At 47.6% G+C, this 12622-nt stretch overlaps 1 protein-coding gene and 2 non-coding genes across 3 annotated transcripts in view; 1 reads left to right on the top strand and 2 right to left on the bottom strand.

The window, feature by feature from the left end:
• Positions 1-12622, top strand: part of ARMC9 (armadillo repeat containing 9) — a 231135-nt gene that overhangs the window by 69732 nt on the left and 148781 nt on the right. The window contains exon 9 of the mRNA XM_060242830.1: positions 634-669. Within this exon, the coding sequence (XP_060098813.1) occupies positions 634-669 (36 nt within the window). The remainder of the gene's footprint in view (positions 1-633; positions 670-12622) is intronic.
• On the bottom strand, positions 3491-3562 carry TRNAV-GAC (transfer RNA valine (anticodon GAC)). The gene has a single exon. It is a non-coding gene; the product is annotated as a tRNA-Val (tRNA).
• On the bottom strand, positions 3630-3701 carry TRNAG-GCC (transfer RNA glycine (anticodon GCC)). The gene has a single exon. It is a non-coding gene; the product is annotated as a tRNA-Gly (tRNA).

Below are 12622 nucleotides of genomic sequence, written 5' to 3'. Positions count from 1 at the left end.
GAACCGGGTTTGATTCGCCACTCCTCCACTTGCAGCTACTGGAATGGCCTTGGGTCAACCAAAGCTTTCGCAGGAGTGGTCCTTGAAAGGGCAGCTGCTGTAAGAGCTCTCTCAGCCCCACCCACCTCACGGTGTCTATTGTGGAGGAGGAAGGTAAAGGAGATTGTGAGCCACTCAGATTCAGAGTGAAGGGTGGGATATATATCCAATATCTTCTTCTTCCCCCTCCCTGTTTAATGGGACCAATTTCAGTGCTATTGAAATCAAGAAAGGGGTTATTCTAGTTCAGGAAAGCTCTGAAAAATCTCCTGAGGGTCTTTTGAAAACACCCCTTATTTTTAGCCTCCTCCTGGAATTTTGTAACCACCAGAAACAGAGATGCAAGGAGCATCGCTTTCCAGACATCGAAGCACAGCGGCACTTCTTTCCTAACCCTTTTTCTGTTGCCCTTTTACCGAGTTTACGTTTCTTTTTCTTTTTTTCTCCCCTTTTCTTATTTTCCTGCGCAATGTTTGTCTTTAAACTGCTGATAATCTTCGGGTTTCTCATTATTTCTGTTAACTTTTTCTTAAATTTCTGTTGTTGTTTTGTTTCGTCTCTTTTCTTTTAACGTGTGCCCGTTTGCCCCTAAAGGGATGCCGCTGTATGAGCCCGTGTGATGATGAATATGTAAGTTCCTGCATCTTTTTATCATTTCGCATTGCCTGCTGCATGCTTTCCTGTTCTCTGTTCTCTCGGTGTGCTCTTGTAACTGCTGGCTTGGCTTTGCATCAGAGACGTTTGTGCGTGGCGGAATGGAAAATGGGTTGGAAGATCCACATGGAAAGGCACTGTACAACCGCTGGTCAGTCACCAAAGAATTTGCTGCTGCCCAGGGGTGGGATTCTAGCCGGAGCTCCTTTGCATATTAGGCCGCACACCTCCATATAACCAGAGTGGCGCAGAGTGGTAAAGCAGCGGTATTGTGATCTGAACTCTCTGCTTACAACCTCTGGTCGATTCCGGCGGAAGCTGGGTTTTCAGGTAGCCGGCTTGAGGTTGACTCAGCCTTCCATCCTTACGAGGTCGGTAAAATGAGTACCCAGCTTGCTGGGGGGAAAGCGTAGATGACTGGGGAAGGCAATGGCAAATCACCCCATAAAAAGCTGGGCTCAGGTAGTCAGCTCAAGGTTGATTCAGCCTTCTATAGCTCAAGGTTGATTCAGCCTTCCATTCTTCCGAGGTCAGTAAAATGAGTACCCAGCTTGCTGGGGGGAAAGCGTAGATGACTGGGGAAGGCAATGGCAAATCACCCCATAAAAAGCTGGGCTCAGGTAGTCAGCTCAAGGTTGATTCAGCCTTCTATAGCTCAAGGTTGATTCAGCCTTCCATTCTTCCGAGGTCAGTAAAATGAGGACCCAGCTTGCTGGGGGGAAAGCGTAGATGACTGGGGAAGGCAATGGCAAACCACCCCGTAAAAAGCTGGGTTCAGGTAGCCGGCTCAAGGTTGACTCAGCCTTCCCTCCTTCCGAGCTCGGTGAAATGAGGACCCAGCTTACTGGGGGTAAAAGACTGGGGAAGGCAATGGAAAGGAAAGGAAAGGTCCCCTGTGCAAGCACCAGTCGTTTTTGACTCTGGGGTGACGTTGCTTTCGCAACGTTTTCACGGCAGACTTTTTACGGGGTGGTTTGCCATTGCCTTCCCCAGTCATCTCCACTTTCCCCCCAGCAAGCTGGGTCCTCATTTGACCGACCTCGGAAGGATGGCAGGCTGAGTCAACCTTGGGCCAGCTACCTGAATCCAGCTCCCGCCAGAATCGAACTCAGGTCGTGAGCAGAGAGTTCAGACCGCAGTACTGCTGCCTTACCACTCTGCACCACGGGGCCGTAAAAAAGTCTGCCATGAAAACGTTGTGAAAGCAACGTCACCCCAGAGTCGGAAACGACTGGTGCTTGCACAGGGGACCTTTCCTTTCCGAGAGCTTACAAAAAAGAGCCCTGTAAGCTCTTAGGGGATTGGCTACATCAGGGTTGTGTGGCCTAATACGTAAAGAAGCTTCTGCTAGAATTCCACCCCTGCCTTTGCATATTAGGCCACACCTCCGTGTTGTAGCCAATCCTCCTGGAGCTTACAGTAGGCCCTGTACTAAGAGCCCTGTAAGCTCTAGGAGGATTGGCTGCATCAGGGGTGTGTGGCCTAATATGCAAAGGAGCTTCTGCTAGAATCCCACCCCTGTTGCTGGATAAAGATAGGCTTCCAGAAGTGAGAAAGGGCTGCCTCCCGGAGGCTTGAGCGACTGCCCATTACAGGAATGAAGCTTTCTGGATCCTTCAGCATCTTGCTTTGGTCTGTGTCTCCTCCGAGCTGGGGTGCAAGAACTTCAGCTGACTTTTGTGCCGCTCCCTACCTTCCGTGACGGAAACGGGGTTTGGTTAAGGGATCCTGTGTTTGCCAGCGCCTTCGAGTATGTCGCATGACAGTCCCAAGAACCTGCTTGCAACCTGGGCTTGACACCAGATGCAGTCCGGGAGCGAAGGCTTAAAGGCCTCTCTTGTGTCCTTTCCTGCTATAAGGATCCCCCCCCTCCCCGACCTGAATGAGCTAAAAACTCCCTTTTGCCGCCTGTGCATGGGATCATATACTGAGCAACATAACATTGGCATGATTGAGACTTGACTGGGATGCCATTTTCTCGTTTCCGATGATTAAAACATCCATCGCTTCTTTATGTCCTCCCTTTCAGTTTGGTGTAGTAGTGAAGTGTGAGGACTCTTATCTGGGAGAACCGGGTTTGATTCCCCACTCCTCCGCTTGCACCTGCTGGAATGGCATTGGGTCAGCCGTAGCTCTGGCAGAGGTTGTCCTTGAAAGGGCAGCTGCTGTGAGAGCCCTCTCCAGCCCCACCCACCTCACAGGGTGTCTGTTGTAGGAGGAGAAGATGCAGGAGATTGTAAGCCACACGCACACATATATTGGCCACTGTGTGACACAGAGTGTTGGACTGGAGGGGCAATTGGCCTGATCCAACAGGGCTCCTCTTAGGTTCTTATGTGACACAAAGTGTTGGACTGGAGGGGCCATTGACCTGATCCAACATGGCTTCTCTTATGTTCTTAAGCCGCTCTGAGTCTCTGATTTTGAGAGAAGGGCAGGGTGTAAATCTGCAGTCTTCTTCATCTGTGCTCAGAGGCCACATGAAAGCTGCCTCATACTGAGTCGGATCAGTCGGCCATCGATGCCAGCATTGCCTACTCTGACTGGCAGCGACTGACCAAAGATTTCACAGCACTTACTGCCTGGTCCTTTCAACTGGAGATGCCGGGGATTGAACCTGGGACTTTCGGCATGCCGAGCAGATGTTCCGTCATTGAGCCAAGGTCCCTCCCCAGCACACACATGAAGCTACCTTATACTGAATCATAGCATTGGTCCATGAAGGTCAGTATTGCCTAGTCAGGCTGGCAGTAGCTCCCCAAGGTCTTTCCCATCACCTACTTCCTGGTCTTTTAACTGGAGATGCCAGGGATTGAACCTGGGACTTTCTGTGTGTCAAGCAGATGCTCTACCACTGAGCTACATCCCCACTTTATGGCTCCTCAGGATCTCAGGCTGAGGTCTTTCCCATCACCTACTGCCTGGTTCCTTTTAACTGGAGAAGCCAGGGATTGAACCTGGGACCTTCTGTGTGGCAAGCAGATGCTCTGCCACTGAGCTACAGCCCCACTTCATGGCTCTCCCGGGTCTCAGGCTGAGGTCTTTCCCATCACCTACTTCCTGGTCCTTTTAACTGGAGATGCCAGGGATTGAACCTGGGACCGGCTGCATGTGTACCTTCTGCAAAGTGCAGGGACAAAAAAGGGGCGAATAGGGGAATCTCAACCGATAGCCAGAGCAGGGATTCCAGATGGCTGCCCAGAAGGTCTCTATGGTTGTGTTGCCCCTGCTTGCTCTCATTGTATTGCAGGAGGCTGGGCAGCAGATCTGACTAAAATGTGGAATCTGCAGCCAGAAGATGTAGCGATGGCCACAGCTTTAAAATTAGCAGCTTTAAAAGGCGGGTTAGATAAGATTCATGGAGGAGAAGTCTCTCAGTGGCTACGAGCCATGGTGACTGAGGGGAACCTTCATGTTTAGACTGAATCTCAGAGCCAGGAAGCAACCTCAGGGGATGGCCTCTGCCTCTATGTTCTTTTGTTGGCCCTCCAGAGGAACTGGCTGGCCACTGTGTGTGACAGGATGCTGGACTAGATGGACACTCACTGGTCTGACTGAGCACGACTCTTCTTACATTCTGATGAAGGCCTTGGCCTCTGTGTCCTGTTGTGGGCCCCCCAGAGGAACTGGTTGGCCATGTGTGTGGCAGGATGCTGGACTAGATGGACACTCACTGGTCTGATCCAGCAGGGCTCTTCTGATGTTATTATAAGGAAAGGCCTCGGCCTCTCTGCCTGTTGTTGGCCCTCCAGAGGAATTGGTTGGCCACTGTGAGAGACAGGATGCTGAAATGGATGGACCCTCATGGGTCTGACCCAGCAGGGCTCTTCTGATGTTCTTACAAAGGCCTCGGCCTCTCTGCCCTGTTGTTGACCCTCCAGAGGAACTGGTTGGCCACTGTGTGAGACAGGAGGCTGGACTAGATGGACCCTCCCTGGTCTGACCCAGGAGGGCTCTTCTGATGTTCTTAGGATGGCCTCGGCCTCTCTGCCCCGTTGTTGACCCTCCAGAGGAACTGGTTGGCCACTGTGTGGGGCAAGATGCTGGACCAGATGGACCTTCACTGGTCTGACCCAGCAGGGCTTTTCTGATGTTCTTATGAAGGCATCGGCCTCTATGCCCCGTTGTTGACCCTCCAGAGGAACTGGTTGACCGCTGTGTGAGACAGGAGACTGGACTAGATGGACCCTCACTGGTCTGATCCAGCACGGTTCTTCTGATGTTATTATAAGGAAAGGCCTTGGCCTCTCTGCCTGTTGTTGGCCCTCCAGAAAAATTGGTTGGCCACTGTGAGAGACAGGATGCTGGAATGGATGGACCCTCATGGGTCTGACCCAGCAGGGCTCTTCTGATGTTCTTACAAAGGCCTCAGCCTCTCTGCCCTGTTGTTGACCCTCCAGAGGAACTGGTTGGCCACTGTGTGAGAGACAGGATGCTGGACTAGATGGACCCTCCCTGGTCTGATCCAGCAGGGCTCTTCTGATGTTCTTATGAAGGCCTCAGCCTCTCTGCCTTGTTGTTGGCCCTCCAGAGGAACTGGTTGGCCACTGTGTGATACAGGATGCTGGACTAGATGGACACTCACTGGTCTGATTCAGCAGGACTCTTCTTACATTCTGATGAAGGCCTTGGCCACTGTGTCCTATTGTTGACCCTGCAGAGAAACTGCTTGGCCACTGTGTGAGGCAGGAGGCTGGACTAGATGGACCCTCACTGGTCTGATCCAGCAGGACTCTGATGATGTTTGTATGACTGCTGGACATGTTTTACTTCCCTGGGGAACAACAGGGTGGCGTAGGGGCACTGTTACAATCTCATTCTTTCTCCCAACAATGGTGTTGAAAGTTACCGGGAGGCCCAGAAGAACAAATCCAATACACTCCCATTGTCTGCGGGCAGATGTTGACCAAGATCTGTGTAAATATGTGTCTATTTAGAAATGTGTATGTACTCTTATCTCCTGTTTATTAAAACAGAATAAGTTAGATGATCGACAAAGTAATTCAACACCTTGAAAAAGTACACATGCCTAGAATAAGTACCACCGGTGATTGTAGATCTGCACATTTTTTAATTGTATACCGGTGTGTGATTTTATCCTATATTCAAGTTTGTTTGTTTTTTATTTCGGAGCATCCCCCCCCCCCCGTTTTATAAGTTTATTAATCTTTATAAATTTATCAAATATTTCAGGTTTTCACGGCTAGTAACATCATTAGGGTTTGTAGAATCTTTCGGGATCAAGTGCCGTGTTCTACTGGAGAAAGTTTTCCTTTCAGACGTTTCGTTCTCAGCTGCGGAGAACATCCTCAGTGGCGTTGCAGCCGGAGCAGGCGCTCAGACCTTCTTGGCTGCTGTGCATTGAGTGTTGCACAGCAATGCACAGCAGCCAAGAAGGTCAGAGCGCCTGCTCCGGCTGCAACGCCACTGAGGATGTTCTCCGCAGCTGAGAACGAAACGTCTGGAAGGAAAACTTTCTCCAGTAGAACACGGCACTTGATCCCGAAAGATTCTACAAACCCTTTATAAATTTGCATACAGTTGAAATAAAATATAGCGTGTGTTTTAGTTACATTACGTTTTTTCTTATAAAATAAATACAGATGAAGTTGCAATAGTTACTTTTGCCTTTCCCACGCAATAAATATCAAGACAAGTTAATAGTCTTTAAAGAAGACACTAAGTTCCAGCTTGTAACCAGTAATAATAGTACTAAAAAGACAACATTTGCACTTAGGGTGGATTGTGTGGCACTGCTTCGTTTTTTTTGCCAAATATTCCGCAATTGGAAACCACCCCGATGCAAATGTTGACTCCTATTTTCCCAGTGAGATTGTCTGTACAGTCTGTCACAGAAGGGAGTATGCCCCCTCACATTTTGTAAATATTTAAGTATATCTTTTCATGCGACAACACTGAAGAAATGACACTGGGCTGCAATGTGAAGTAGTGAGTCTACAGCTTGTATGACAGCGCAAATGTGCTGTCCCCTCAAAAATTGCGCAACACGCAGCCATTAATGTCTAAACTGCTGGCAACAAAAGTGAGTACAAAATGTGAGGGGGTGCACTCACTTCTGTGGCATACTGTATATTAGCTGATATTTTGCTTATAGCAAAGCGTTCCCGCAATTGATGTCGCCACTCAGTTACTGTATATGCCCCTGTATAAATCGATGGTGCGATCTCATTTGGAGTACTGTGTGCAGTTCTGGTCGCCGCACCTCAAAAAGGATAGTATAGCATTGGAGAAAGTCCAAAAAAGGGCAACTAGAATGATTAAAGGGCTGGAACACTTTCCCTATGAAGAAAGGTTGAAACGCTTGGGGCTCTTTAGCTTGGAGAAATGTCGACTGCAGGGTGAAATGATAGAGGTGCAGATAATGCATGGGATGGAGAAAGTAGAGAAAGAAGTACTTTTCTCCCTTTCTCGCAATACAAGAACTCGTGGGCATTCGATGAAATTGCTGAGCAGTCAGGTTAAAACGGATAAAAGGAAGTACTTCTTCACCCAAAGGGTGATTAACATGTGGAATTCACTGCCACAGGAGGTGGTGGTGGCCACAAGCATAGCCACCTTCAAGAGGGGGTTAGATAAAAATATGCAGGAGAGGTCCATCAGTGGCTATTAGCCACAGTATGTGTGTGTGTGTGTGACATAGAGTATGTGACATAGAGTGTTGGACTGGAGGGGCCACTGGCCTGATCCAACATGGCTTCTCTTATGTTCTTATGTGACGCAGAGTGTTGGACTGGGTGGGCCATTGGCCTGATCCAACATGGCTTCTCTTATGTGACTCAGAGTGCTGGACTGGATGGGCCATTGGCCTGATCCAACATGGCTTCTCTTATGTTCTTATGTGACACAGAGTGTTGGACTGGAGGGGCCACTGGCCTGATCCAACATGGCTTCTCTTACGTTCTTATGTGACACAGAGTGTTGGACTGGAGGGGCCATTGGCCTGATCCAACAGGGCTTCTCTTATGTTCTTATGTGACACAGAGTGTTGGACTGGATGGGCCACTGGCCTGATTTAACATGGCTTCTCTTCTGTTTTTATGTACTGTGTGTTTTCCATTTTGATGCTAGCAGTATGCGAGCTGTTGACGATAAGATGTGCATAGTTTCACTACGTTGTATGTTTCGGTTTGTCTCTGAGCATTTACTTAAGAAGATCTCTGGGTCTAATGTTAGATTTGTGTTAGTAATTAACTTAATTTGACTTAGCTGTTTGTCTCCAGAATGCTTGTACACATTTAATAATAATAATTTTATTTTTATATCCCGCCCTCCCCCGCCAAAGGCGGGCTCAGGGCGGCTCACAGACATGGAGTTCCATGATTCAATAAAACAATGCAAACAGTTTCAAATACAATCAATTACATAATAAATTATTTAAAATAGATAAAATATATAAAATGGGTGCTAAAATACTGTAAGTCATAATATCCACAAGATGGCTAGGTGGCCGCACGTCAAGTTAATCAGGTTCTGTTTCAAAAGCCAGCTGGAAAAGAAATGTTTTGCAAGCCCTGCGGAATTGATTCAGGTCCCGCAGGGCTCGTATCATCTCTGGAAGGTGGTTCCACCAACGCGGGGCCATTACTGAGAAGGCTTGCTCCCTAGTAGCCTTCAACCTAGCTTCTCTTGGCCCAGGGACTGTTAGAAGGTTCTGTGAGCTGGATCTCAGTGCTCTCTGGGGCACATATGGGGAGAGGCGGTCCCTTAGGTAGGCAGGTCCTCGGCCATATAGGGCTTTAAAGGTGCCCACCAGCAATGAAAATAGCCTCCTTTCTGACCACGGGGTGGGGGTGGGGGTTGTTTGTTTCGGAGCATTTTAAAAACAAATTTTATTATTCTTACTGAAATCATCCCAGGAGCCTTCGTTCTGCTTGATGGCTTAAGGCAGGGATGTCAAACTCAGTTGTTACGAGGGCCGGATCTGACATATATGAGACTTTGTCGGGCCGGGCCCTGTCTGGTTGGGCCGAGCCATGTATGTTCCTATTTATGATTAAGTAGCAGAGATATAAATTTTATAAAGGACACAGACAAACCCAAATATATATTTTTTAAAAATGTGCTTAAAACGTTAGCACTCATTAGTTTTAAAGATGCTTTCTTTGTATTTCTCCCCCTGGGATTCAGGGAACTGGGCAAAGGAAGCTCTGGCTCTTTCCTTCCTCCCCCAGGGGACTGTGGGGGGGGAGAGCCTCAGTCAACAGAAGGAAGAGAGGCTTGGCTCAGTAGCTCTGCTGTGCAATTGAGAGAGCCTGGCAAAGCAAGCTATTCCTCCCCCCCTTCCTCCCCAAGGGAGGAGCCTCAGCCAATGGAGAAAATAGAGGCTTTGCTCTGTAGTTCCTGTGTGGTTCAGCAAGCCTTGCAAATCAAGCTGTTAAGCAGAAGGAAGCAAGAGAGAGGGGGAAGGAAGCAGATGACTGCCAGTTGCTCGGGGGCCTGATAGGAGTCCTCCAGGGGCCTAATGTAGCCCCTGTGCTGAATGTTCGACACCCCTGACTTAAGGGTTCCCAGCTTTGGGTTGGGAAAAACCTGGAAATTTAAGGGGTGGAGCCTGAGGAGGGCGGGACTTGGGGAGTTAAAGGACTTCCGTTTAACAATTTTATTATATTTCACTTCTAGGAAAGATTAGGGAAAGGGAAACAGGTAGGGAAAGGGTAAATGGGATTATAAAAATTTACATTTCAGTTTTTGTCTCTGCAACAGATTATCTGCTTTCACAGAGCTTTAAACCAGGGGTGGCCAACGGTAGCTCTCCAGATGTTTTTTGCCTACAACTCCCATCAGCTCTAGCCATTGGCCATATATATATATATATATATATATATATATATATATATATATATATGAAGAGATTGTTAATGGAACTATAGTTTAAAGCTCTGTGAAAGCAGATAATCTGTTGGAGAAACAAAAATTGAAATGTAAATTTTTATATATATTAGCCCCATGGCGCAGAATGGTAAAGCTGCAGTACTGCAGTCCTAAGCTCTGCTCACGACCTGAATTTGATCCCTGGCAGAAGCTGGGTTTTCAGGTAGCCGGCTCGAGGTTGATTCAACCTTCTGGCCTTCCGAGGTCGGTCAAAGGAGTCCCCAGCTTGCTGGGGGGGGAAGGGTAGATGATTGGGGAAGGCAGTAGCAAACCACCCCGTAAAAAGTCTGCTGTGAAAACGTTGTGAAAGCAACGTCACCCCAGAGTCGGAAACAACTGCTGCTTGCACAAGGGACTACCTTTACCATTATATATATATATATATGTGTGTGTATATTTCATAATGTCTCAATAATCTATTCTAAGATACAATTTCTCTATCACTCTTTCACTTTACAGTTTTCAAACCATTTGCAGAATGGTTGCCATAAGCCTTTGAAGTCCTGGGCACTCTCTTCCCTCAGCAGATCCATCAAAATGTCCATTTCTGCCGTTTCAAATATTTTCGCAATCCCTTCTTCTTTTTTTTTGGTGGATCAGCCTTCTTCCAATTTTTTTTGCAAATCGTATCCAAGCTGCTGCTAACATATGGATATGTAAATATTTGGTTTTCCTGTTCTTAACCCCTGGCATTATATTCAGTAGGAAACATTCTGGTTTAAACGGGATTACTTTACCGCATACAGGGAGGGAAACGACTTCAATGGAATATGCTGCCATAGAGCCTGCCTTCCAAAGCAGACATTTTCTCCAGGTGAATGGACCTCTGTTGCCCGGAGCCAGTTTGGAGTAGTGGTTAAGTGTGCGGACTCTTATCTGGGAGAACCGGGTTTGATTCCCCACTCCTTCACTTGCACCTGCTGGAATGGCCTTGGGTCAGCCAGAGATCTGGCAGAGGTTGTCCTTGAAAGGGCAGCTGCTGTGAGATCCCTCTCCAGCCCCACCCACCTCACAGGGTGTCTGGTTTTTTTGGGGGGGGGGAGGTAAAGGAGATTGTGAGCCGCTCTGAGACTCTTCGGAGTGGAGGGCGGGATATAAATCCAATATCTTCATCTACCTCACAGGGTGTCTGTTTGGGGGGGGAGGAAGGTAAAGGAGATTGTGAGCTGCTCTGAGACTCTTCGGAGTGGAGGGCGGGATATAAATCCAATATCATCTTCTTCTTCTTCTCAGTTGCAGCAGTGGGAGATCTCCAAATGCCCCCTGGAGCTTGGCAACGCTGTGTGTGAACCATGAGGAGAAAACACTGTGATAAGGGTCGCCAAGTACAAGAAATGAATAATTACAACATGACAAAATTTATTCTTATCGTATCATATCCTGTGTGTACATTCTTGTAAGTAAATAATCCAGTGCGCAATACATACAATCCAAACAAGATACCTGCTTAATTTCCAACCTGATAACCAAGGTAAATGTAACTTATGTGCAATCAGATAATGTACATAAGTTACATTTACTTTGACTATCAGGTTGGAATTTGAACACGTATGTTGTTTGGACTGTGTAAATTGCACACTGGATTATTTACTTATAAGAACGCAGGATACAGTAGGAATAAATTTTATTGAATCATAATTATTCATTTCTTGTACTTAGTGACCCTCTTCACGGGTTTTTTCCCTTGTAGTTGACTAAGAACATAAGAGAAGCCATGTTGGGTCAGGCCAATGGCCCCTCCAGTCCAACACTCTGTGTCACATAAGAACATAAGAGAAGCCATGTTGGATCAGGTCAATGGCCCATCCAGTCCAACACTCTGTGTCACATAAGAGAAGCCATGTTGGATCAGGCCAATGGCCCGTCCAGTCCAACACTCAGGGTCACATAGTGGCCAAAAAACTGAGGTGCCATCAGCAGCTCCATCAGTGGGGCCAGGACACTAGAAGCCCTCCCACTGTGCCCCCCCTCCACACACACACTGGTTGGCATTGAGCAGTGGGCTACTGGGAAAGGCTTTCCCCCTAACGTTGCTCTTCACTTTGGCTATGAACGGTAAGAACATAAGAGAAGCCATGTTGAATCAGGCCAATGACCCATCCAGTCCAATACTCTGTGTCACATAAGAACATAAGAGGAGCCATGTTGGATCAGGCCAATGGCCCATCCAGTCCAACACTCTGTGTCACATAAGAACATAAGAGAAGCCATGTTGGAGCAGGCCAATGCCCCATCCAGTCCAACACTCTCTGTCACATAAGAACATAAGAGGAGCCATGTTGGATCAGGCCAATGACCCGTCCAGTCCAACACTCTGTGTCACATAAGAACATAAGAGAAGCCATGTTGGATCAGGCCAATGCCCCATCCAGTCCAACACTCTGTGTCACATAAGAACATAAGAGAAGCCATGCTGGATCAGGCCAATGGCCCATCCAATCCAATACTCTGTGTCACACAGTGCCATCAGGAGGTCTATCAGTGGGGCCAGGACACTAGAAGCCCTCCCACTGTGCCCCCCAAACACCAAGAATACAGAGCATGACTGCCCCAGAGAGAAAGTTCCATCAATATGCTGTGGTTAAGAGCCACTGATGGACTTTGGCTCCATAAATTGATCCAATCCCCTCTTGAAGTTGGCTATGTTTGTAGTTGCCACCACCTCCTGTGGCAGTGAAGTCCATGTGGTAATCACCCTTTGGGTGAAGAAGGACTTTCTTTTATCCATTCTAACCCGACTACTCAGCAATTTCATTGAATGACCGTGAGTTCTTGTATTGTGAGAAAGGGAGAAAAGGACTTCTTCCTCTACCTTCTCCATCCCATGCATAATCTTGTCAGCCTCTATCATGTCACCCCGCAGTCGACATTTCTCCGAGCTAAAGAGCCCCAAGCGTTTTAACCTTTTTTACAGGGAAAGCATTCCATCCCTTTAATCATCCCAGTTGCCCTTTTTTGGACGTTTTCCAATGCTATAATATCTTTTTTGTGGTGCGGTGACTAGAATTGAACACAGTACTCCAGATGAAGCCGCACC

The sequence above is a fragment of the Heteronotia binoei genome, chromosome 6, assembly GCF_032191835.1.
Source record: "Heteronotia binoei isolate CCM8104 ecotype False Entrance Well chromosome 6, APGP_CSIRO_Hbin_v1, whole genome shotgun sequence".
In the NCBI taxonomy this organism is placed as follows: domain Eukaryota; kingdom Metazoa; phylum Chordata; class Lepidosauria; order Squamata; family Gekkonidae; genus Heteronotia; species Heteronotia binoei.
This window is presented reverse-complemented; position numbering and strand designations above follow the sequence as displayed.